The sequence below is a fragment of the Magallana gigas genome, chromosome 7, assembly GCF_963853765.1.
Source record: "Magallana gigas chromosome 7, xbMagGiga1.1, whole genome shotgun sequence".
NCBI lineage: Eukaryota > Metazoa > Mollusca > Bivalvia > Ostreida > Ostreidae > Magallana > Magallana gigas.
In genome coordinates this window covers 23,957,021-23,984,346 of record NC_088859.1, presented here as the reverse complement: position 1 = coordinate 23,984,346, position 27,326 = coordinate 23,957,021, and the positions used below count along the sequence as shown (strand labels likewise).

Genomic DNA, 27,326 nt, shown 5'->3' with positions numbered 1-27,326 from the left:
TCTTATGCATCATGCTTTCTATCATAATCAAGCATTTTTCCGCTGATTTGAGAAAATATTTCAAGGTGTAGTGAGGCACCTTAAACATCAAACATGTACTGAACTAGTACATAAAATTTAGTTATATTTAAAAAAAGAAGAAGAATTAATCCATGGGGGTGGGAGGTGAGAGGGAGGAATAGTAATGTAGATATTGCCTCACAAATACTTTATCATTAGGCCACACCAAATTGATTTCTTGGTCTTCGGATTTTAGTCAAAAAAATATTGGGGCGAGCGAGCGATTTAATAATTTTAAAATTAAAATACTGAAATTTGAAAATTTAGGAGCGACATAAAAAAAATAGAGGCGAGCGATTACATTTTATTTTAAAATATCATTATTTTCTTTGAAATACATGTAAAAATCATTATTTCACTGTACTAAAACCACTGTGCAATGTCTCACACCCTATTAGTCAAAACTGGAATTATATATTAACAATAATGGTGCAAATTATCTATTTTGGGCACATGTATACAATATGAACAGCTTTTACCTTCGGACAAAATAATGAAATAAATTGTTAGCAAAGAATGCACACTGTTCTATTTGTTACAATTTCACTTCATCATGAACAACATTCAACAGTTTATCTTCTGCTCTTCTTAGGCAGAAATTTTTTTCCCCATGTTCTTGCATCTTTGCCATTATTTTTACAAATCTGGCATATGGGTCTAACAATAGAATATTGCTCAAATAAGCTAGAAATGTAAGGGTCTGTATCATCTAATTATAAAAGACTGTCAACACTTCCGCAGTGAACACATTCTGGAGGTAAGTAGTGCTTTAAGGAGGTTGAGAAATAACTTGTTTCCACTTCTGTTGTGCAGTTTATGGCCTCACGAACAACCATGCCTGGATCTTCCACATCCTCTGCTACCATGGGGTCTCCACATGTGTAAACATGATCCTCCTTTAAACGCAGCAACAGTTCCTCCTACAATAACATGACATCATGAAAAAAAAGTTTCACAAATCTACTTTAATATCAACTTAAATTTAGCGTAGTTAAAAACTGCAGGTACTGAAGGCCTCTTAAGCTTGCTTAATGAGACAGTGAAGCCACCAATAACATACAATACTAATAACTTACTTGTTCACGGGTAAGCTTTTTATCACTGTAGACACATCTTGGTTTTGAGCACTCTCCACATACAATAACATCACGAACTTTTTGGGTCTTAAATGTATCTCGGTTACGCCTGTCGTTGGCAGTGGCAGGATCATCCTGTACTTTAGCACTCGGCCTGTATGTATCGCCTGTTACTTGTCCATACACCTAATAAATTTAATAGTTTTAGAATCATATATTATAACCCATAAACAAAGCACATGAAAATAATTCAATGCCTTATTAACATGAACGTTTTTAATGTTCTTTTTCATTTTATCTGATCTTAATATGTTTCGGAATCCTTTGAATGAAAAATTATGCCTACCTCCTCAAAGGTTTGATAATGGCCATCTCCTCCAGGAACAGGGTCAGGCAGAAAATGCAAACTCTGGAATTCAGCAACAGGAAGCCTTGGAGGGTTAATAACTGTGCAATAGGCACAGTTATTGCACTTTTTCAACTGGAACATGTAGTGACTACTCTTTCCATGGTCTGCCAAGAAGGTCTGAAATTATAATGCAGGTGTTACTGGTATATAATAATTTATCTCTATAATAACTGTGTTGCAAATAATATGATGATATTAGTGTTAGACTTCTCCATGGATTTTTTCTCTACTCATTGATAGCTATTTTTCAAATATCAAAGTACTATAAAGAATTCCATGGTAATGGTTTTGAAATTTTTCTTAATATATTACTATAATTACACTATTTATGATGTATTTTTATATTTTTTTATCAATGGTGAATACATGATACTGTACAAAATAAATCCTGAAGAGTTCAGTAAATTGACCATGGTCTTATTTACCTGCAAGTTCTTAACCTTACGTAAATCTCCCGTAGACATGTCAACAGTGAGATTGGAATTAAGGACCTGACCAACAACATCAAGAGAGGCTTGAATTTCTTCATCTGGAATGACTGTGTATACTTTTAAATGTTCATCTTTCAGTTTCATTCTCTTGAAACGAGAGTTAACAAGTTCAATGACACTCCCAACAGATTCAGCAAAAGCATCTTTGAAACCAGTCTTAATGTTAGCCAAGTTACGCACAGCACCAAGTGTAGATTTGTGTTTGACAGCATTTTCATATGTGGGTTCCATTTCTTTTCTTGCAAGAGCAACATGTTGCAGTGCTAAATTTAAAATTGACATGCACCTTTCTGCTGGATTCATCCAGCTGTGGTTTGGTGCAGTTCTTAGAGCAACTAGCATGTCAAGGTCAAGTTGAATAAACAGTTGAACAAGGGATAACTTGACAGTTTCAAATGTCACTCTGTGGTCTGGCCCACCATCTGTCACCAAGCAAAGAATCGGAGTCTTCAAATCAACACTGTTTTCAGAATACTGTTCACGTAATATCTTGGTAAGTTCAGATGCATGACGGTGGGGTGTTGATGGCTGAAAGACCTTATCCTTCGTTGTCATGTAAACATTTCCTTAAAAGAAACTGTCATTACTGTTTCGAGGTATCATAGATACAAAGGCTACAGATGGCACTAGACCTGCTATGTGAAAATCATGGTCGGTACATACTAGTTTTGGACCATCTGAAGGAGTCAGCACTTTATTATGCCCCCTAACACCAGTACTGATAGGTATTCCTGGCTTCCCAACGGGAACAATTGCTTTGTCATCTAAACATACTAGTGTAACATCATCCCGATTACTAACGCAGAACTCCTTCAGATATCTAAATGAGGTTGCTACATACCTTGCGTCAACATGGTTTACTCTTGCAAGTCGAGTTTGCACACGAAATTTCACATTAAATCTACCAGAATACTTTAAAGCAGTCTTTTGAAACGTACTGTTTGGTTGAAACTGTAAGCGAACAGTTTCACTGCATGGAATTGGTGTGCCATTTGGTAATCTCTTTGAAACTTGATTCCTCAAATCTTCAATTGATATTGCCATAGGTAAGTAAAGTTCTTCCCCATGTCGCCTTTCATTAACTGGCATTAACTGTTCATCAAAGTATTTACCCATTTCCTCAAAGAAAACTCCGTATTTGGAATCAATATCCTTTCCATTTAAAGATCTGTAATGAAGTACAAGAGAGGGATCATCACCATTAAGTAATATAGATGCTACACGCTCATCAATTTCAGCTTGTTCACTAGATTCCCATGAAGGTTCACAGCCAGTAAGATCAAAGAATATGTTTCTCAGCACAGACTTCGTAGTCTTGACATTCTTAAAATAGCGGTTTATGAACTGCTTTCTCATGGACCTTGTTGAAATCTTTGGAAGTGATTTGTTGATTTTGTTAACAATTTTGATATTTTTTGTTGAAACCTCTGGATCATTGCTGTCATCTCCATGTACTTTCCAAATAAAGTTCAAGGTACCAATAGAACCACCGAATGCCATTCTATACAGCATCACTGGCACATCTAATTCCAAACTATTAATGTATTTCCTTCGTTTTAGTCTGTTTTCAGGCGTGTAATTATCTAGATCTATGAACTGAAAACTTTCTACACATTTCACATCTTCCTCTAGAGTCTTGTATACGCTGGAATCATCTAAACAATTTTCATTTTGAGGTTTCCCTGGTATATACTTTAGGGATGTGTCCGACTCAAGTGAGCGTGGAGGAGAACAAGATTTGCGTGAATTTTTATGACGAGCATTGTCTTTGTCTAATCTTGTTTTGTATTGACTTAACAGGTCTAGGCAACCTCCGTTTTTGGAGGATAGCTCAATTTCAAGATGGCTGCTGATTTTTACCATATATGGAAAGTCACTTTGCATTGTGGGTGAAATTATCCTCCATTTTTGGAGGATAGCATGGGTATATTTCAAAGGCTTCGTGCATATCTTTAATGAGAAAATGCAAGCACCAGACCATATGGGAATTAAAGTTAAGGGAATAAACTAATGATTGTATGCGGCGATTTGAAATTCTATGTATAGTATTTTCACAATATGCTTTGAAAGTGTGTACTTCCTGTGTTCAGTTTTACAAATGACATAGACTATTTACATGTTTCATTTAATAAAAATCACAAAATAGTGATGTTTATTACTCATTAAAACATTAATGAGTTCATTCACGTTTAGAGACACATAATAGATATCTTGATCTGCTATATTGTACATGTACAAAGTAAATGTTTGCATTTACCTTAGGAACTTTGTAGCTCTTATTCTAATTAATTCACATGTTATTAAGTATCATTTAAATTAAATCCCTTCACACAAAAAGACATTGTTAAATTTTATTAATCAAAATGATACCATTTATAGATATCAATTATCCAGAATATTGAAAAAAAAATGTGAGAGTCTTCACATAAGATATTTTTCTTTAAAATCAGCCCTGCAATTATTTAAACTTAAATATTTATTAAATATTATCAATAATTATAATTATTAATAGCTTAATAAGGTGATATTTTTATAGTATAATAATTATATTTTATTCATAGTTAACTCCCTTTGTAAAAACAGAGTTAATTGCCCTTCATCTGAAAAGATCCACCAGGGGGCGCATACATCTATCCTCCAAAAACGGAGGATAAAATCTATCCTCCAAAAACGGAGGTTGCCTAGACCTGCTTAAGGTGGCAAGAAGTGATTCCATGTCAGAGGAGAGTTGCTTGTTTCTAGAAAAGGACATTGATGGAAAAGATAATGCTTTTGTCAGATCCATCGAGAGTTCATTAAGTCTGTGGTATTCTGTGGTGCAATTTCTTAAATTCATTGTATCCATGAAATGTACAGAAACAGTTAGGAAATGGACAACCACTTTCCTTGAATTTTTCATGGGCATGATCTATATACCATAGAGAATTTCTCAAGATCTTGACAACAAAGTCAGCTGTATCCCTAGAACTTTGTGTCCACCCATCCAGTCTATTATATCACACTGAAGTCTTTGGGGACCATTTAACTTTTTGCCATCTTCAGGTTTTGGTTTAGGTGGTAGTATGATATTTTTGCTACCATGCATTAGTAAAGCAAAAGCGTTTTTGGTGCTAGTACTACATGAAGCAGGGTGAGGTTCTTTACATGCTGAGGAGCTGGTTAATGCTAGTTGCTGTGCAATAATAAATTGTACAAACTTACAATTAAGTGTAGAGGTTACTTCTGAAACGTCCATATCAGCATTATCTGCGATGATGAATTGGGCATTTTGTCCTTCACGCAGACGAACTTCCACAATCGAATCAACAGACAAGATAATGTTTTTCGATTCCACACACTTTTCAAACAACTCGTAGAATTTACCCCCCTAAAAGTTGGTGACTGTATTTGCCAATAAGTCAGTACCTTCCTGATCACTTATTCTGACCACAAGTACAGGCATTTTTTTAACTCTTGAACGTTTGTAAACCACCGCGAAACTTCGAAGAAATGTTCAATGTAAATCGAGACTTTCACACGCAGTATAAAATGCTTTGATTTCAAGCGCAATCATGACTAAATAAAAAAATATAAAAGTAAAAACCGAAAAATGGAGCGGAAAACGGAACGAAAATTTCCGGAAGCGGGATTTATTTTTTAATATTATTTTTTAAAAAGCCATAAGGAACGTGCGAGCGGATCCGGCGACCAAGAAATCAAATTGGTGTGGCCTTATGATAAGTTTTTTTTCTATATTTTGTATAAGTTTTCTTTACTTTTTTGCCCTTGCTTCAGCTTCGAAAGAACCCTGGGGTTCGTTCCGTTCAAATTTTCTTTCTCTATATTTGAAATTAAATAAGTGTATCGCCTTTCAACATAGATTGGGACCCAGCATCACCCCCCTTGTTATTCTTTTTGCTTCCACAGACTTCATCTCGGTTGAGATCACAGAAAATATATAGGTTTTTAACGCTACATAGAATGCTAGTATGCTGTATATCAAACTTATAACAACGATTGATCACAATGACATTGGTCACATATTCTTCGTAGAAATCACCAGAAATCACTCAAAACAGAATATTTTGAACTAAAACAAAACACCACTCTAACCTACATGAAGACGTCTTACACATTTCTATCAATATATTTTGGCATAGTATGAATATGAATATAAGCACTGAATGATAACGCGCAGTATTCAATCTGTCTGCACCGCTTGGTGTGTTACAGGACCGACGACATCCAAATGTGCTGCATAAATATCTTGGAACAGACTATAGTATTCATTTGCCCGTTAACTACAACTTGGCTACAAGGTGAATAGAACCTTTGAATTTTTTTGTGATCGGCTTTAGCCGATCACAGTTGTGTCCATATGAGGCATACGGCAAATAACTAAAATTAATTCATTCCTTGCTATTTAGTATGGTGGCATATATCTGCCCCTTGTGTGCATGTTATTTTTCTATCAAATATGTCGACATGCAAGATAAATATGTTGACATGCAAGATAATTATGTCAACATGCAACATAACTTTTCATTATCAAAAAGTAAAATATCTTTTTTGAATCCCCTAGTCACTTTAACATTTGTTTCCCTTTTTGTTCTGACAAGTCATTAAATGTCTTCAGCATTTGTAACATACGTTCGTAAGGAAATAGGCTTATGAACATCGCTAAATATTGGATCATAAGGTAATACATCAAAACTGGAGATGACACCAAAGAGCTCTTAATAAACAATTACGTAGTCCATCGGGCTTTATGGGCTTTGATCACGTGACCAACCCGTATTTATATCCCGATACAATCGCAACTTCTCGGCCCTTTCCGACAAGCTCGGAAAAACACCTCGAATGTATTAACATCCCCACCGGATGTTAGAATTTTATACAAAATGGAGTCGCTTCCCATTAAAATAAATATCGGCTAGACAGTCTTGTATGTCGCTTCTGTGTTATATTTTAGTGTATATCGTTTACTTTAATGAAGTATAGCTCACATCTCAACAGATCGTAAAATGTGTTCTATTTATATCATGTTTTACAAAAAGGGGGGTTGTCATGGACGCCTAGGTAATACATTGATACCGATAAACACCCAAAAATGATACCTTATTTCTTTTAAAAAAATTAGATATTGCAGTTGATTCCTCAGTCGGCCATATCTGGAATTGAGGATGGGGTGGACACAAGTCAAGTCAGGTTTTCCTCTCTGATGTCCCAAAAACCAAGTTGCCTGGAGGTACCGTCTTTTATTGTCACTGAGGGTAAGATTATAAGTTACTACGATAAATCGCTATCTGGTGGATTTTTTAACCATTTATTGACCATGTTGGTTTATCACTATGAATGGTTAGTTACATGTATACCCCCTTAGATGAATTTTAAGAAAGGGGGTATTATTGGAATCATCTATTTGTATGTCTGTTTTACGGGACCAGTCTTCTAAGATATAGGGTTGCATTATTATACCAAAGGAGTAAGTGACTAATAATGATGGAGAAAACGACTAATTACATCTGTTAAGACAGATTTATTAAAGGGACATCGTCACGATTTTGGTGAAATTTTGTTTTTCTGTTTTTATTATTTACAATGCTTTAGGAATGCATTTGTAATGATCAAATGAAATTTAGGTGCCAGTCGATGAGTTTTAAGCAAGATACAGGACTCACAATTCTTCGTCAACAAGGCTCGTGCCCTGTTTTTGTTTACATAGGTTCAATATACCAGTAAAAAAATCTTTTTCAAGCTGATTTGTCTATCTTCTTATTCATTTTAAGCATAAATAAACAGTTACTAACGATTAACACATTCATTTGAGGTCTAAAACTGGAATTTTCACTTCAACATTCAAAATGTAAACAAAAGCTTTGTTTACATAGCAAAGAATTGTAAGCTCTGTAACTCGCTTATAACTCAACAAATGACAATCAAATTTTGGTTGCCTAATAAAAATGCCTTACTGAAGCATTGTAAACATTATAATCACAGCGTTTGTGACGTCATAATAAAACTCGTCATTTTGAGTACCCTGTGTGCATTACAGTGTTATAACTGCCGTAGCTTTCAATACACTTTACAAGAAAAAAATATGTGGAATGTAAATATAAGGATTTGCAAATCGTTAAGGAGTACAAATAGATAGAAAATTTGTAGAATAATTCCTACTAGCGGCGGAATATTACCTGAGACCGTTTGATACCGAGGATATTTAGGAAATGGTTTTGGTGCAAATTAACGTCTTGAATTCTATGCTAAGAAAATTATGGCGATTTGTTTTCCAACCCTGATTTCTGGTTTGTTTCTGTTTACAACAGAACAAATATTGACTCAGCCTGAGTCTGTTTTCTGGCAACATTGATAATATTTGCCCCATTGGGACCCAGTCAGTATTTGTATAATGTAATCTCATCTAAATGCTGCAATAGAATAATACTGTAATTGAATATATGTCAGATATTTTAAAACGAAAATGCTTAAATTTTGTACCGCAAAGAGGGATCCATCTTTTAAAACCCACTAGCGAAAGTAAGACGTTAACAGGTGTGTGTGGTGTGGGTGTGTGTGTGTGTGTGTGTGTGTGGGGGGGGGGGGGGGGGTTGTTGTTCCGTCGTTGTGAATGGTTAATCCTGTTATTTATAAAGTTTCGAATATTTTCAGTCTATACGGGTGAACAAAAGAAAAACCCCAGAAAGACGACTTTTCCATGTTCCATAGTTTAATACGACAGACATTCAATGAAGTATGAGTCAAACAATGGAAACAAAAAAGATAACGAAAGTGTTACATTAAGGGGGTATGAAAGACCTCCATATTATGACAACATAAAGAATATTGTTATAATGTCGTATTTTTCCCAAGCATATGATTGGTCGATTGCTTTCACGTGACTGTGCTAAAAATTCTGTAATAATCCTTACTATAATAAAAATAGCAAACTTATTAACTTCCCTATAAAACACTTGTTTCTGGCATGTGCGACATGTGCATCGCTACATTGATCAACAAGTTCCGAGTTTGAAACCTTCTCTGGCTTTTACATTTCTTACCTTTACAACATTTTTAAATACATTCTATGGTAAATGTTGGAAATTTTAAAACGGTATTTATATTTTGAATGTGATGTGCTTATCTCAAGGTGTCCCATACCACATTAACACAACAACATCCACGGTAGGTAAAGCTTAACATTGACAATGCCCCCATTATTCGTATACTAGTATGTGTTCTTTCTACACGGCTTGCCGGCAACTTGCGTCTGAATTGATAACCAAAAAGTTATTTGTTTTGCCAAAGAAAGCGATCATCGTTTGTTAAAGCATGTAACTTGCGCAAATACGGATAATAAAAATTATCTAATATACGCTTAGTTTCTGAAAGCATTGTTCCGGATTTTTTCTTTCTTTTCGTTTCGTAAACTCTTTTTCCTTTCGAAATATCTTCCATCATTGTCTCTGTTATGTCATCTGTCGAAAGAAAAAATAAATGTTTATTTATAGCATTTAACAAGAGTCGCAAGTACTTGCACGAATTTCTTACCAACTCCAAGGAAGGTGAAGACTTTTTTTAATGTGCCTTTTATATTTTTGGAGTAGTCCTCTGTTCTGAGAAATAAGAAGTTTTCCATATCGAACACCTTCCGCCACTCCTCAAGAAACACAGAGTATACACCGACATGAAGGCGAACCTAAAGACATAACGAATGTTAATAACACCACCGGCAAGATATGATAAATAAAATATCAGTAATATCATGCTATGTAGATCCCAATAGCACCTACATCATGTACATTCAAATCTGGAGATAAAGTAGAGGATAAAGATCCCCACGTTTAAGTTATTTATTTTTATGCAAAGGGTGAAGTTACAGGTTTCAGACTAAGAGGATTGATGCTTTTTATATTATCATTGGCGACTAAACTTTAAAAAATGGCCCAGGGGCCACATCGCTCACATGAGGCTCAACACTGCCAATAACTCTGTTCAGAGCAGCTAACTTTAATCAAAGTAGCTTTATTATATAAAGTCAAATACAAATATTTAAGCCAGTGTTGTTTCTGTGATTGCTGTGTCAACAATAAGAAATCAGGATACTTTAATACATAATGAGATTCCAAACTGAAGTATTGCAGCTTCAGTTGAAAATACTTAAAGGAAGTGAACATGAAAAAATTATCAAGGGCTAAAATTTGTCTGTTTGATGTGTATAATGATATCTGAAAACCGTTTAGACAGAGCTTTCCTGAGTAAAAAGATATACCACTTAGAATAACTAATTCTTGCAATCCATGAGCGCTGCCATATTGTTAAAATCATTACCTCCCTGCTGGGTTATCTCTAAGCATCTAAGAGAGGGCAGCACTGATGCTGCCGTCAGTGAGACACATTGCATTTATACACACGTTTAGTAACAGAGATAAAATGCCATCATCAAAATGTGAATGGAAACTTGAAAGGATTATGTAAAGAGTTGTCATTTTAAACAGTGTTTATGGAGGAAGATTTTGGATCTCAGAATGATGCATTCCTACCAGCAGTTAATGTGACATGTAACTAGAATGGAATGTCCGTGGATCAGTGTTATCGTGACCTATTTTTTCTTGCACTCGGGAATTTCTTGTTTATGAGTTTGAGCATTATGTGTGCTAGATAAATGAGCACACAAGGTGCATGCACAGCATCCTGACTTTTAAAAAGTGTCTTAGTCCTGCTATTCTTCTGACAGCATACACAAAACCGGCGTTCATGTCATCAAGATCTTATGTATAAAAAAAACAAATCAGAAAAATTTCCAGGGCATTTAAATAAAAAGTAACGGTAGGAAACCCCACAAAGAAAATGGAATTACAATTTTATATCATTTTGAATTGAAATCTAAAAACAGCATTTTATTTTTGTAAACACTGACTGCCCCATGCATCTCCGTACAAACATCTGGAATGTGATGGTCTTATATTTCACAAATTAGTTTATCTATATTCATTTTTCTTCACATCAAGGCATATTTTTCTTCTTAACTTTTATCAACTCTGTACATAAACACTGGCCTAGTTCCAACATTGACCCAGTCACCAGCAGCAATGTGGCTTATCTACGTCAGAGAACAGATGCATGCTGGGGAATAATGGATTACCTCCATAAACCTTTCACTGAGAGTGTTAAATTGATAAAATCTCTTGATAGAAATAAACAAAAAGGTAACAGACCTCATTTTTAAGTTTCAAAAGGCTTTTAAAATTTATTAAGCAACAATTATTTTTTTCATGTTCACTTCCTTTAAAAAGATTTTTACCAATGCATTCCAAGCTATATAGATTCTAAATTATATCAGTAAATTTGCATAGTTAAATATCTTCATATATTGTAATATAATTTTGATTAACAATATGTTATAAGCATTGCATATTATATTTCGTAAAAATGTTGACAAACTTATGCATTTTTAAACTATTCGTGGAAATTCATACCCTCATCCACTTAGAAATAAAATAGGTAAAAGGATGTGCATTGCCTCTCTATATGTACTGAAATCTTTTATAATAGTTTACATTCACATGCATACACGTGTAGATAAAAAAACACTATATACCTCAAATTTATTTTAAAAGAAATGCATTTCTCACAATATTTTTAAATTCATGACCTTGGGTAGCTACAGAGCCAATATGGCACATACAATGAAAATATAATGTATCGAATTTTTTTCTGTATTTTCACAGTCTTGAGAATTAAATTAAATATACATGTATTGTTATTTTGTTCATAATAATCTGTTTTTAAATTGTGAAATACGCTGCCCATTCGTTGGGGGTTTTTATTGGGTGGGGGTGTGTGACAAATATGGCCGTATCGTGAACAATGTATTTTTTTTAGGTCACTTAAGTCACCCGGGTAACCTATTGCGTTTTTAGTCTGCAACCGATTGAACATTTTTTATTTCATCTTGAAAACCACAGGGCGAATTGCCACTTGGCTATACTATATAAAAAATGCGTTCTGTTTTATAAAATAAATTTAATTCCCTGTGCTTTGAGAAAGAAACTGTTTGGATGTTGTGTGAACTATAAATGAAATTGAATTTTATTAGAGATTGACGATTAAAGCCCTACAGGACTTTTTTCTTATCAAAAGTTTACAATGTATGGTCCCTGGAACTAAGGTATATGTAGATAATCGAGAATTCTTCCGACTCTTGCATCCCTCCCAATTCTTTATGAATAAATGTTTTTCAAACATCAAATAATAAAAGGTGGGAGTTACACTCAGAGGAGTGTCGGATTTGGGTTTAGACTCCAATATGAAGCTTGAAATGCAAAATTTGTAATTTTTTAAATAAATGATAGAGTGTTTTTTAGCTGATAGAAGAAGCGAGGATGAAATAAATATTAATAAAAACATCATTCCTTTGGAATTTAGAATCGACAGAAGTCACCCCGCCCCTATTTCACATATCTCCGCCAAGAAAACAAAATATCTCATGAAAAAGAAAGTCTCTTCTTTCTTTGAGGGAAAGGACGAATTATTTAGTCGTTGAGTGTTTGCTATTTATTACTGTTTATACCAAAATCAGTGAAAATCAGGCATTATTTGCGCGAGCAACAGCCGGATTGAAACTTGCCCTTGGAATCAGATAATCACAAACAAGAGGTTCATGTGTGACATGGCTCAGCTGAACAACAGTTCTTGAATCATTCTCTTTCGAAATTTTTAATAAAGATATGATTTCTTTAATGTGAAATTCACTAAAATTCTCATATGTCCTAACATTTTACATTGCATTAAAAAGCCTCCGTTTTTGGACATCATATATAAGATCTTTGCTACATTAATCTTATTATCATAGACTTAAAGATAACAAAATAACAAAACAAAGTAAGGAAGGTCACTGCAACCTTGATATGTAGGCATGAAGATACTTGTACATAGTAAATTAACTATACGTAGCACTGTAGTTTTTTGAAAAGAAGATTTTTAAAGGGACTTGGCCACGATTTTAGATCAAAAATTGTATTTTTACTTTTTATGTATAAAATTGTTAACTGGTGCATTTTAAATGATTGACTTAAATATTGGATGTTAAAGTCAAGTTACAAGCGAGATACAGAGGTAAGAATTGGTCGTTATGTAAAGAAAGCTCGAGTCTTATAGTTGTTTACAAAAAATGTTATGTAAAGAGTTACCATTTCTTAGACAAAATGACATGTGAAAAGCAATTTAAACTAATTCAATATCTTCATAGACACTATTATCAATAACGGAAAGATACATTTGATTGAAACTTACACCAATACAACACAAAAAAGGACAATATTCGAGCTTGTTTACAAAACAAAGAATTATGAACTCTGTATCTTGCTTATAACTTGATATTTGACTTTCAAATTTTGTCATAGCATTATATACTTGTTTATCTCATAAGTGTGGTGTATATTACCCGTGTGATAAACCTTTGCTATATCAAACGGGTGATGCTTTATCAAATACTTCCGGTCCGAACTAATTTTGACACAGCCCCTCGCTTCAACGCTTCATAACATAAATTCGTCCTCTTAATTATTATGTCAATCTATGTCGCTTGAAAATCAGAACTAAGATGTTAAAGATTTCCCACGTTTGAATTTATATTAATTCTACGAAAAAAGATAATTGATTTTTCTAAAATCAACGTTAAACGGATGATATAATAATACTAAATATTTTAAGTATTTATTTAAAAATAAATTGTGCTTGTTTTTAATCATTGTTCTTTATAAGAGTTCTTGTATGAATTGATACTATTTATATTGAAGTTTCGCGTTTATTCGCGAAAAAAATTTGAAGTTTAATGGGCTTTCGTACACAAGGTTCCCATCGCCGCCATCTTGGATTTAATTTAAACTGTCATATCAGGGAAAATTTTTTCTTAAAATTCATCGGTGAAATTATTTTGCGATCATCCTCTTTGTCTTCCGATCGGTGCTTCAACACCTTAGATTACAACCACTTCAACCAAAATGGCGCATTACACCTGTCACTGATAAAAACCATCCCTCAATCGGCATTTTCTGCTTTAGATATGCGATAAATGTCTAAAGGGTGGACGGATGTTGTCACCTATATGTAAATGAGATTTCCCTGCACCGTGTGTTTGTTTCAATATACATGTACTAGTATTCAAAATATATGCATTTATAATCATGGTTATATTAACCTTGTGTAATAAAAGTTATAATTGACTGTTAATAGTATCCCTTTTCTTAATTTTAGCTTCTATGTTGATCGAATTCAAATTTATTTTAACTTGTATGTTGATCGAATTCAAAATCGACGCCTTTTGAATATTCGTATCAGTGCTATATTTGGAAGGGATTACCCAGAGTATGGCGAAAATATATCAACTTCTGCCCTTTGTCGCACATCTAAGGCAGTAGATGCAGATTATGGGATATTATTTTACTAATGACGGGTGTAACGCACGTTTAGGTTGAATTGGTTGTATCTTCGATGTTGAATGACCGATCAGGAGACGGAGAGGATGGCTAAATAATTTCACCGATGAGTTTTAAACACATTCCACCGGCTATAAATCCATGATGGCAGCGATGCGTACCTTGTGTAATATTAGGTATGGGGTATTTATTTTATTAGGAGAAAACTTTATAACTTCCGGTGCCTGTGGCCTACAGGCCTTGATGGTCACCTGAGTACCATAACCCTTGGATGGACCAATCAGAGGGTTTTATTTTTGCATTTTAAGCTTTGCTTTAGAGTCTGCACCCTAATCTGAGGCTCTTCTGACTGTTACTTTCGCCTTTGATTGTTTGATGTTAACTTTGAGAAACATTTATTCATAAAAAGAGGGAGGGGGACCATAGTAGAGAAATCTCGGATAATCGATACCTTAGCTTCAGGGGTCAACAATTGTAAACTTTTAGTAAAAAGAGACCTACAGGTATTTATTAGTCAATCTTTAATATTTTCAATTACATAAAATTTTTATAACGCACACAACAAGCATACAGTTTATTTCTACAAGCATACAATGCACAGGGAATTAAATCGATTTCCTAAAATAGATTACATATTTAATTTAATATCAGCGGAAAATTTACCTTGTGGTTTTCAAACGAAGTTAAAATGTAAAACTGTTAATAGACGACAAACGGTTTTAGGTTACCCGAGAGATTCAAGTGAAAGGACGGTAAATTCCACAATGTAAAAAAAAAGGATATTATTTTACAAAATGCATTTAGTTAACGATTATCTCACACGGCATTGAAAGTACAGAAAAAATATTAAAATATTCAGTACATTTTTACAATGAGATCTAATAGGCCCTACTCAAGGGTCCTAAACCCCTGACCCAAGGGTCAAGAATTTCACAAGTTGGATAGAGGGCTTCAGACATATCATAACTATGCATTTAGTATTTTAGTTTATCTTCCCCTGCTGTGGATGTAGAGAAAATTTTCTAAAATTAAAGACGTTTTTACTATATGGCCATATTACCTCAAGGTCTTGGACCCCTGACCCAGGAGCAATATCAAATTTTTGGTAAAAGGATTCATGAACATCAGATTTATGCAGTAAGTTTATCTTGGACTACTGTGGAAATGGTGATTTAATACATTTTCACTCTATGGCCATAATGGTCCAGTCCTAGGGCCTGAACCCCTGACCCAGGGACTACGAATTTCACAATTAAGGTAGAGGGCTTCATGGACATCAGATTTATCCACTAAATTTATCTCAAATATATTCATGGAAGAAGAGAAGAATGTCTTTAAAGGTTTAATACATTTTCATTAAATGTCTGTATACCCTGCCCTACGGCCTGAATCCCTGACAAGGGCCATCAGTTTCCTAATTTTGGTAGAAGGCTTCATGAACATCATTACCTTACATTTAGTTTTTTCCAACATTAGTGGGAGTAGAGACGAAGATTTTCGAAAAATTGACATCTATTGCTTATTTGGCCACACTCAGGATTCCCCGGGGATGATAAGGTCATAAATTTCAAAATTTATATCACCTCCTCCTGAAGATGCCTCAAACCAAAATATTGGCAATTGGCCATGTAGTTTTCTAGAAGAAGTTAAAAAAATAAAATTATTAACGCACGGCAGACAACGAACGGCAGATAACGAACGAAGACCATTTGCAATAGGTCACCTAAGTGACTGAGGTGATCTAAAAAGTTCTTTCTTAAAATATAACATAGTCCTACAGTAAGTATGCTTGAAAATATGTGGCTTTGGAAGTAGGCGAGTTCGCAGCTAGAAAACCTTTTTTTAAAAGATAATGAAAAAGTATCGCAGAACATTGCTATCTTTGTTAATCTTCACCATGAAATATTTTAATTTCCTATAATTATTTTCATGCATGGTATTATATAGCAAAAACAATTAGTGATGTGATAATTACATTGAATATGCATAATCTGGACCGTGGCTACAGATGATTCCCTTGGTCAGTGTTCAAATACAGTAACAAGACTGATGACGCTCCCAGTTTGACAAAGGAACTTGTCATTAAAATTCACTAACTCCACTCCCGGGGGCATCATATTTTGAGTAAAAACTGTAAACATTGATTCTTTTTTAATTTCATGACTTTGGGGTTTAAATTTTAACGGACAAATATAGCCCATTTAAAATGAATTCTATGTCAATTTTCAAACTCGGTCAATATTCTTTGCTACAGCAAAAAGAGCCAAGAAATGCAGGTTGACCAAACAAATATTTTTTAAATACTTCAAATATTTATACGTTTACATTGCATTTACAAATATATAAAAAAAATGTACATTTTTACGTCATGTTAAAAGGTGCCGATTCTTCTGCACGTTGGTGAAAGTTCTTAATTTTTATAGAATTATTTATACATTTAGAGTAAGAAGAGTCCATTTCGTTACTGAAAGACTGTCTAATAGTACTCGAATGAAGATATATTATAATAGTATCCTTTATCATGACTTATAAGAGTTAACTAGTTCACTTACCGGCATTTTGATTTGAAGTTCTCTACTGAACAGGCAAGCCCGCACCGTGTTGTTTGCACAGCAATTGTTGAACATTTTTATTGATTTTAAAACTTTCTCATGAAAAGCTTTCGCTGTAGGCTCTCCAAGCTTCAGAAAAATGTAATCAGAAAACAACCTGAAAGCCAGTAATTGGTCAGAAATATGAGAGTTATTTAACAATAAAAAAAGACAATAAATATTTATAATAGAATACCTTTCAGAGGGCTGTCGAAATATCAAGATGAACTTGACGTAGGGATTCAAATATTTCATCAAATGAGGGGTCAGAATTTTAGGATTCCCGACGTTCACATTTTGTGGAATCTGTGGCCATCCTGTAAAGTCCCAGAAGTCCATGGGTGTTCCATCAACTGAAATGAAAAAAATAAATGGAGACAGACAGACAAAGAAACAGAGAGAGAGAGAGAGAGAGAGAGACAGAGAGAGAGAGAGAGAGAGAGAGAGAGAGATATTTATTTGACAGAAGCATTGAAAAACCAACCTGTTATACTATTATAGCTACTAGAGTCTTTTTCAAGTTTTTCTGAGAGTCCATCAAAGTAATGTAGATAATCAATGAATGATTCCTTGTGATGAGTATCAGTCCGAAGTTTGTGTCCTGTGGAAAATTGATGCATGTATTAAACGGTATTAAAACGTTTTAATATTGTTATATTTTGCCATATTCTGTTCAGTTGGAGTTTAGGTCTTGTAGAATTATTAGTTTCATCATTAAGGTTAATCAACTTGAAAAAACAGAAAGGACGTACTGCACGGACTAGCGACAGATTTGTTGGTCCATCCGTTTACTCGCTTGATGCAAATATTTCAAGAGAATCAAAGAGAAAGGTTATGTATTGATATTTATCAACGCCTTCTACCTTCGTAGAAAGTATTTTAAGTGTTTGATATTGAAGGGCTGGCGATCTGGGTCAACAGTTACTTACCATACCGCCGCCACGACCACCACGAGGTTTCCTTATGAAGGACTCCATTATTTGGGGAGATCTGAGGATGGCGCACTATGCGATAATATAAATCTGTTGAACCACATTTGTCTACGCCCAACACATGAAAAAAAGGGAGACAGCGGAGCTTTCTTTTTGTTCCATTATTAGTCTGATGGCAAGCGTCGTAGAAACATGGATTCTTAAACTTTTGCTCAAAGTCTGGAGGCATCTTTAACGAAAACAAAAGAAATCATATTGACGCAAGCGTGAAAAGCCTAAAAAATATTGTATGAATCACAATTGGTTATTTACATAAACAACACATTACATAAACAACACACCACGAAGAAAAAAAACGAGTTGGGTGTACTAGTTTTCATGGTAAATTTTAAATATTTTTTCAGCACCACGTTTTGAAGTATCCCCCCACTTTTTTTTTGCTAAGTTAGACCTAACCATTAGGCACATAGCAGAATAGAGGGTTCAGCCCCCCCCCCCCCACACACTTTTTTTCGAAACATAATTGTTCCGTAATGTACGTTTGAAAGATTGAGAAGTTGGAGTCAAAGGCATAGTAGCCCCCCCCCCCCCTCTACGGATTAGGATTTTCATGATTTTGGGAATTATGTTTTTTCTTTTAATATTTTTGAGGATCAGTCTACCCCCGCCCCCCCCCCCCCACTTTCAATTTGCTTCCGTTACTCTAAGCATTTCTAACGGTAATTGTATGATCATTGCCATATAATGAAGTAATGGAGAACACATTGATTTGTACACTATTCTATTACAAAGTTCAACTTATCATTATTCTCTTGGAGATTATGTATTTCAAACCATTGTGATTTTTTTTTGCTGCATTGTATTGAATTAAAACTTAATGCATAAGTTTATATAATTTCAAGGGACCATATGATAAAATGGAAATGGATTATTTTAAAGGTACATTTAAGATCATGCTCATCTGGTAGAATCTGCAAATTTTAAAGGTATAAAAAATAAGCCGGATAATAATTTTTTTCCGAAAATGGAATTATAAATCTTATCTACACTTCAGTTTTTAAAGATAATCATGGTTATTTATTTGCATGAGGTTCTCAAAAGAATAATCCAATAATAATTGAAATATTTACTAATAATATTAATATTGAATAATTTCAATAGATATTATAGAATATTACTTTCAACTAGTTGGACCTAAAAATCAAAAGCTGAATTTTGTTCATAGCAATTTGTACTGCTTTTTCGTTTTCTCACTTTATAAGATTTGAAATCTACGAAATTTGTTAAGTCGTACGTGAAAAATATCATCAGAAAATTATTTTCCTTGCGCCGAACAGTAGGCTATTTCAACCAATGAAATAAATGTAAATTTACACATCATGTATTTTCTACCAATCACTAAGGAGAGGAAGTGCACAACCCGGAGACTGTAAATTAGTTTAACTCTTTATACCGTCTTTCTTAGAAGACGGTTATAAATTAAGGCATTTTGCAAATAAGCTACAAAATGCCTGCACCAGAGTTCTTTCTTACACCTTTGGTATTTCAATACATGTGAGATTATGTCCGTAAGGTATAACCTGAATTTTAACTGATAAATTATTATTGTGAAATTAATCAAAAACCTTCTTTCATTTTCGAAAAACAATCCCGAAATAGCAAAAATGAGATAAGGTGGTGGACACGCTTTGGCGGATCCAAGTCAGGGATATTCTTGTTCGAAATATATACTTGCACTGATTAATATTGAATAATTACGTAAAGAGTGAATATATTAACTGTAAACCTATTTAGAGAATGCATAGAAGTTAAGATTTGACAAATGTTGATAAAATGAAATGAGTCAATTCGTTTCTTTAGTGGGCGATTTTAGTTTTGATACTCATTCGCTTGCGCAGCACGACCTCTGGTGAGAAAATGGGATAGAACGAATGAGTTCATCATGCTTCGCGGGCACATACTTTGGATCGGACTTCGATTAATACAAAAAGTTAATAAATAAAATGGAAAAATGAATGAGATTTTAGTATTAATGGAAAGAACTTTCCAGAACGGGGTGCCCAGAAACGTTTTGACTAATTGACACCATGGTGGAAAGTGTAGGGCGAGTTAACCATCGGGCAGATACTTTGAATCTGACAACTTTGGTTTAATATGTTTAATATGCATGAAAATGGATAATAATGCATAAACTAACGTGTTTTAGGTTAATACTTTTTCATACTACGACAAATTAGTTGTAAACTTTAGACATAATTTGTACACATTAATGAGCAGATTGTTGTATCCTACGTCTCTATGGATAAATGATGAATGTTAAAAAAAGGGGAAGTTTAATTGGGATGCCACCCCCCTCCCCTCCAGATTGTTTTTCAAAACAGTCTTTTATCTGAAATTCTTATTTGGAACAGTAATAGAAATTATATTTAAAATTGACCTAAAGAACCAAATGTATATATATAGAGAGATATACACTAAATACCCATTCACTGGTTTGAAATAAATACAATGAAAAAGTTTTCTTGTAACAAACAGGATTAAAGCCACGTACAAAAAATGTACATGTATATATTATCCATTTCAGTTTAGATTTTTATCTCTGCCCGCTCATCTAAATATCTAACAATGCAGTTTGATTTTTATTTCAATTCTAAAGAATACGATAGGGAAAAAGTCGGCAAAGTATATAATACAAAAATGACATTTCATCATAATAATGTGTAAAGTGTTAATTCCCGCGCTTGCGCAGGGTATCATCTAGTTGTTTTGAATATAATGAAGAACTCCGACATTCTCCGAAAAGATAAAACGTGCCAAACACGACAGTCAGTGTACAAAGTATGACCTACTTTACATTTACGAGAACAACAAAAAATATGTAATATTGTTTAAAAGGCATTATCATAAAGCCCTTCGGGCTGTATTAGATTTGATCACGCCCCGACCAAAATTATCACCTCAAAGCATGATTCCTTATTCCTTCAATATTGTCATTGTACCTTCCCGCTTAATAAATATAAGGGTAAAACATTAAGCAATCTGTATATCATGTAAATATTTCATTTCCGTTAAAAAATACATTTTTATATTCTTTATGATATCCATCAAAATATAGCTCTGAAAAATGAAATACATACCAGGGCAAAGAGATCTTCCACTGTGCTGCTGTCTGAATCAGCGTGGCCCAGCAGAACGGCGGAACACCACTCAGCCTCGGTCTGTCTCGGCCGTGGCACTCCGATCCGTGTAAGCTGGTCCGATTTTTCAAACTGAATCAAGTTAAACCCAGTTAATAGACTGGTAAAAATGGCGAACATGGTCAGATTGCTCAGATAAAACAGCATCCGTCTGTGAACGTTTGGGCTCATTCCAATGGGATTAATTCCTTCCGAAAATGAAGTGTTGCACGAACCTCGGACAGGTCAAAGAATGTGAATTCTACCATTTGTGGCACTATGATAAATAGGATTATTGATCATTTCACAAATGTATATGATATTAAATAAATTAGACTTACACAAATGTCTGCGTAAGCTTACAACCTGCAGTCATTTATGGCAAACGGGTTCAAAGAAGGTAAACAACATTAGTCAACAACATTAAGAAGGCAAATTAAACTTTGGATTTTTTAAAGTTACATATGAGCGCATTGATATACAGTTTTCTTCTTTCACATAATATAAATTTGGACAAAAAACACGGACAGAGAAAAATGTACCAAACTGCGCTCGTGTATTTTAAGTTCTTTTATTTGTGGGTTGGAGCTAAAAGTCTACGAGGATTTAATGTATACAGTTTACATGTACCATAAATAATGATGTATATTTTTCATGTGATTGTTTTTTTTCTCGGTTAAAAAGGATCATTTAAACAATAAAATGATTTCTTTATTGTTGCATGCGGGGTATGAAAGTTGCGACATATATATAGCAGGAAAAAATAAACATTGAAACTTTCATTTTTCTGGAATGATTGCTACCTTCATGGCCTGCATAAATCATCAAACAAACCATTATATTGTTTATATTTACATCTTTCTTTTAACACATTAATGCATTGGGCATAAAGAGTAAGTAAACTGAACAAATTATTGTTAATGTACATCAGTGCGTTAGGTTAAAGAAAAAGCCGAGTCGTCTTAGATGCGAATTTGAGTATGACATTATTATTATGATTATTTCGTGCAGTCCGTGATTTTTCCAAGTTGAAAGTTTCAACCGATCGATAAACTTCCTGTTCTTTAAGTTTCTATAGAGCTGTGAATCACAAACGGTTTTCTAAAGAAATAGTGTAGAAATTACTCGGTTGATGTAGATATACACATCTCATAATCATAATTTCACGATTCGGGCCAATTTTTTTTTTTATAACTTTTAGATAAATGACACATGGGTCAATTTTCAACCGCGGTGAAAATCCTTAATAATATCGACAGAGATTTTTCCTTTATCAGAAAGACCCGAGTAGTTGCAATTGGCGGTCGCCTATGTTTCTGTATTATTAAACAACAACTTGGTGCCTAAAACATTTTTTATACAATTGTGTTTCATTTTTATATAAGAATTTTTAAACTTTAACATTTTTGGAAAATGCGTCCTTGACCAACTTTTTGAGTTGAGGTGGCACAAAATCACACCGGTGGCCACATTAAACCACTGTGTTAAATCTTAACAAGGTACTTGGGATGAATTAAAGTTAAAACAGAGTTAACACATGGTTAAACTCGAACACACTTTTGAAATTGTGTAACAATGTGATTAACTTTAACACCGAATTAAACACAGAGTTAACACTGTGTTAGAGTTGATCACCTTTCGAAAAACCGGGCCAATAATTTAACCACTTTGTTAGCTAATCACTTAATTAGGATTAAACAAGTCATTATCCTTAAATTTAACAACCTTTCGAAAAACCGTGCCCAAACGTCGACAGTCAATTACTAACCTTATGTTATGGCTTTCTAAATATTTAAAACATAATTTCGGTGCAAAACATAATCTTTTTGTTTACTTTCTTGGGATATATAGTCATGATTTGGTGCAATTTAGAAACCAGGAAAACAAATGTTGATATTTGATCATGGATATAAAAAAACAATTATCATTTTTTTCCGGGATCATTTCATTATTTGCGCAAGCTCCCAATCGAAATCAGCTGTTCCGATAAGCGGAGAGTATCTTAATCTTTCAGTTTAAGATAAGCTTGTTAACCGTACGATAATGTAAAATATGTCCAGATATGCCGAATTTTATTACAATTTTAATTTTTAATTCGGCTTTCTTTAGATTTGCCGACTGACTATTATTTCTTTAAGGTAGTAGGCGCATAGTTTTACTTACATATATTGTACATTCATTTCTGAAAAAAAAATCATGATTTTTGTATATGTATGTTTTATCAGTTTCTGTGCATAATTGTTGTCGGTAAATACGTTTTCAAGACCACAATGTAAAATAGTTTCTGTAAACTAATTGTGTCATGCTGTATAAATAAAGGGCATGATTATTGTTATTATTACTATTATTAAGATAATTCATGAAAATAAGTCTATGAATTTGTAGAGAGTATGAGACGCTGTTACTCCGTGAAGGGGTCTATATAAAGCCTCTTTCACAATTGGAGCACGAGCAATTTACAACACTTTAGAATCGGAATTTTTTGCTTTGCACGAGTTATCGTATATGTTGAACGAGCTCCAGCATTCGTTGCATGCGTTTTTTGGTCGCATCAAGTCTCCTCAAAATAGTGGACATACACACTTTTCAGACAAGACCGAATGCGATTCAAATTATTGAAATGCAACGCACGGACATTAGTACGAACGTTTTACAATTATGTTTTGTGTACTCACAAGAGCGATGCACGATTTTTAAAGATCGTAAGATAAATTGCAGATGTTTACGTGTCTGTTGTGCGACCATAAGACTGTTGTTCAACGTCTCCCCAATAAATCTTGCAACTTTCCACTATCATCGCTAAATTTATCGGTTTCAGTTTCCATGCTTTGCCACTAGTATATACTGGATACAGGGTTATTTTCGCCACGTGACATTTTCGCTTCTACTTACGATTTTGGTTCGCCTTGAATACCCCTGCGAATGTTATTGTCATATAAATTTTAGATCACGTGGTTTTATTTGACCCTTTCAGTTTCCCAGTATAAATAGTGCCTCGTGTTTATAGTCTATTTTAGAGAATCTAGGTATTTGTAGTCAAATATAAATTCTAGAGGTTTATTGATTTAAAACTTTATCTTCATTAATTGGAGGATAAAATGTGTTCTAGAAATAAATGTGACAATACAAAAAAACAGTTTTTTTCTGCTGTTGCGACAATTAACATGCGTAATAGAGATCCCCCTAAGAATTAATTTTCGATCTGCGCCTGACCTAGTAATAACATCAATAGTGAAACAGACTGTACTATTTTATGCAGAACGTTCCTTGAAAATGGCTCGATATACTAGGATTTTATGCAAAACATTCACCCATTATTTTTTGAAAAAAAACATGGTATTGCACACCACAAGCATAAAACATGGCTATGATTTTCTTAAGCAACCCAATGTTTATATCATCAACCACTCTACACGTGGTTAAACACGAACGATAACTCTGTTCTGAGTAATATCGTTTAATTTTTAAAAACCGCTAGCTGGTGAAATAAGACATACATCTTAAAAGATGTTGATGTGTTAACATAAATCAAAGAAGGATATGATATGAAAATCGACCAGTACTTACTTATTTTGAGAATATTATCCGAACACTTATACTTCCGCTCGAAATTTCACAGGAACTGAACAAATCTCGGTGAAGTCTAGTGAACTTTCATTCGAGCACCTCTGGATTTGTTACATACTTAGCAACGATAAAGAAAACATTCCGAACACATTCGCAGGGGTGTTGAATTCGCCCTAACAATGTTGTGGTAAAAGAGAGATAATATGAGACATAGGAATTCGCCAAGTCTTAATCTGTTAACTGACAAAAAGAACGAAATGAGCAAAAATAAAACGGGGCGAATAGTTCCCTTATATAGTATACACTGTATAAGCGTATCTGTTTCAGGCCACAATTGACCTTGATTTTGGCTGTTGCTTTTGTCATCTTCTTCTCTTGCATTCAACTATTTCTACTGAAGAGAGTCGGAAATGGGCGATATATATATATATATATATATATATATATATATATATATATATATATATATATATATATATATATATACCTTCTCTAAATCCCACGAGCATTCGGACGATAAAACGTATTATCGGACGTGCGCCGTTCGTCCTATCGCATTGGCGCATTCAGTCGCCCGATCATATGGTCATTCGTTCGATCCTATCGCATTATCTTACAACATTCACATTCTTTGTACAACAGACGCATACGGACGCAAGATAAATAACACGATTCAATGCATTTACATCGCACAACAGTCGCCCTGAATCGTGCAAGTTTAGTACGAGTACTTTTTCATTTGCGATTATTTTAGCAACATATTTACGAACCATATCGAATTTTTTCGATCCCGCAAATATTTTTAGCTTCTGCTCGTGCGCCACTTGTGAAAGGGGCTTAATAAATAACATTACGTTCACAATTATTGTATACACTAGCGGTAAGAACATGCAAATGATTAAAAAAGAATCAATTTATTTCGGATAAAGCATATTTGTTTGACTTTGTAAAAGGAACATTCCAAAATATTCGTAACTCTTTATTGATTCTATTAATTTTTTAAATTATTAATTAATTTTCTAAAGTTATTTTTCCTTACTGAATTAATTGAACAGACAGTTTAAAAATGCATTTTAATTAAAATTGTGTTCTTTCTGCTCGGCAAATTGTTTAAGATGTTTAATTATTATAGTCATAATTTCATTATGTAGTAATGTATATTTGTTTGTACGTACTGAAACAAGATAAAATTAAATGTTTGTTTTTTGTTAGACCTTTGCAATTGCTAGTTCATTCAAAATTGATTCATGTTTTCACATGCTACATAAATCCGCACTAAACAGTTTAATGGTTCTAACGTCCCTATGCATGATCATCGCTGCATTGTCGAGGACCTTTGCCATAACCTTACGCCTGCAGTTAAATACATCCGACTAAGTCTCGGCACAAGTCCTCGGACTAGACTACACTAAGCAAAATACACTTCTTTTTTAACGAAAATGGGACAGAATCGTTACATAATAGTAAGAAACTGCGTGCTGGTATATGTACTGTTGTGGTGTTTCAGCAGGGCTATAGAGGTAGGGCTATAGATGTAGGGCTCGTTTAAGAAATATACTTTTCTGTCGTGTCCGTTACTTTCTTTTTCCATATAAACAACTGCATTTTATTGTTTAAATAATAGACCGTATCAGAACATTTAAATAGGAACTTACCAGTTTGCATCAAGTACATGTATTAAGTTGGTCCATATTTTGACCTGCAATCTTAAGAGATAACAATCTGTCGCTTTCTCGAATGTTCACAAAGTGCCTTTGACTTGAACATCAGACCAGAGAGAGAGAGAGAGAGAGAGAGAGGGGGGGAGAGAGGGGGATCTTCAAATATGCAAGATATTTTTCCATTTTCAAATTCGATCATTTTGTTTTTAAGAGCTTCAATTAAATCAAAATTCGATAAAACAGATTGTTAACATATAAATTATTAGTATACTATTAATACTAATGATCTTTGTTCATATACAGTTTTAAGATGCTTCACTCTGTGAATTCTCCTTATGAACTTGAGTTATATGCATCACTATATGATATTTAAGCAGTATGGAATCCAAGCTCTTGAAAACTGTATTTATGTCACCTTTTTACATAAATTGAAGGGCTACGGATTGAAAAAATCACTTTTGAAAAAAAGGGTTTTTTTTGTTATTTTCTATGGTAAATATTTCTAATTTTTTTCGAATTTGCATTTTGAACCTATCATATTGCTCTTGCAATTTTATCATTAGTCTTTAAAGTTGCTTAAATAGCATTCTTCCAGTAAAATGGTATATTTCTGCATGGTTTTTTGCCTAGATATTCTTCAGCAACGGGTTGACCCTAAAAAAATCCTAGATATTTTGATAAGTTTTGTTCAAAGAAAATATTATATTTAGATGGAATTTTTTGGGGGCACCCCGGCCCTGGGGTTGAATTTTGCAAAAATCGACAAAATTTTCGGAAACTGATTTTTATTAAAGTGGTCTATATTTACATCACTATGAGTAACTTCTGGATAGCTCAGTAGGTTAAACCCGCTGGCTACGTTACACAGGATGTTTTTGTGTCCTGGTTCGATTCCATCTATGGGCATACTTTTTCTCTTTAAAAATTATCAGTTTGTATAAACACCT

At 33.9% G+C, this 27,326-nt stretch overlaps 2 protein-coding genes across 5 annotated transcripts; both read right to left on the bottom strand.

Annotated features, from left to right (window-relative positions):
* Positions 1 to 346: 346 nt before the first annotated feature.
* Positions 347 to 4,594, bottom strand: LOC117689237 (uncharacterized). Its single transcript, XM_066066863.1, has 4 exons — positions 1,971 to 4,594; positions 1,483 to 1,662; positions 1,137 to 1,322; positions 347 to 980 (listed from the first exon to the last, which is right to left on the bottom strand). The coding sequence occupies exon 1, from the start codon at positions 3,918 to 3,920 to the stop codon at positions 2,604 to 2,606; it is 1,317 nt and encodes a 438-aa protein (XP_065922935.1). The 5' UTR covers positions 3,921 to 4,594; the 3' UTR covers positions 347 to 980; positions 1,137 to 1,322; positions 1,483 to 1,662; positions 1,971 to 2,603.
* A 4,144-nt stretch (positions 4,595 to 8,738) lies between these two features.
* LOC105332349 (carbohydrate sulfotransferase 15) lies at positions 8,739 to 26,488 on the bottom strand. 4 transcript variants are annotated; one of them, XM_034456449.2, is made up of 8 exons: positions 26,374 to 26,488; positions 21,113 to 21,428; positions 17,973 to 18,204; positions 17,528 to 17,644; positions 17,240 to 17,396; positions 17,005 to 17,161; positions 9,564 to 9,711; positions 8,739 to 9,490 (listed from the first exon to the last, which is right to left on the bottom strand). In XM_034456449.2, exons 2-8 carry the CDS (start codon positions 21,341 to 21,343, stop codon positions 9,303 to 9,305), a joined length of 1,230 nt encoding a protein of 409 aa, XP_034312340.1. In that variant the 5' UTR covers positions 21,344 to 21,428; positions 26,374 to 26,488; the 3' UTR covers positions 8,739 to 9,302. The 4 variants fall into 4 exon arrangements, 3 of the variants coding, with proteins under 3 accessions (XP_034312340.1, XP_034312342.1, XP_034312341.1); XM_034456451.2 differs by having other exon boundaries at positions 9,600 to 9,711; XM_034456450.2 differs by lacking the exon at positions 26,374 to 26,488 and adding an exon at positions 24,719 to 25,079.
* Positions 26,489 to 27,326: the final 838 nt, after the last annotated feature.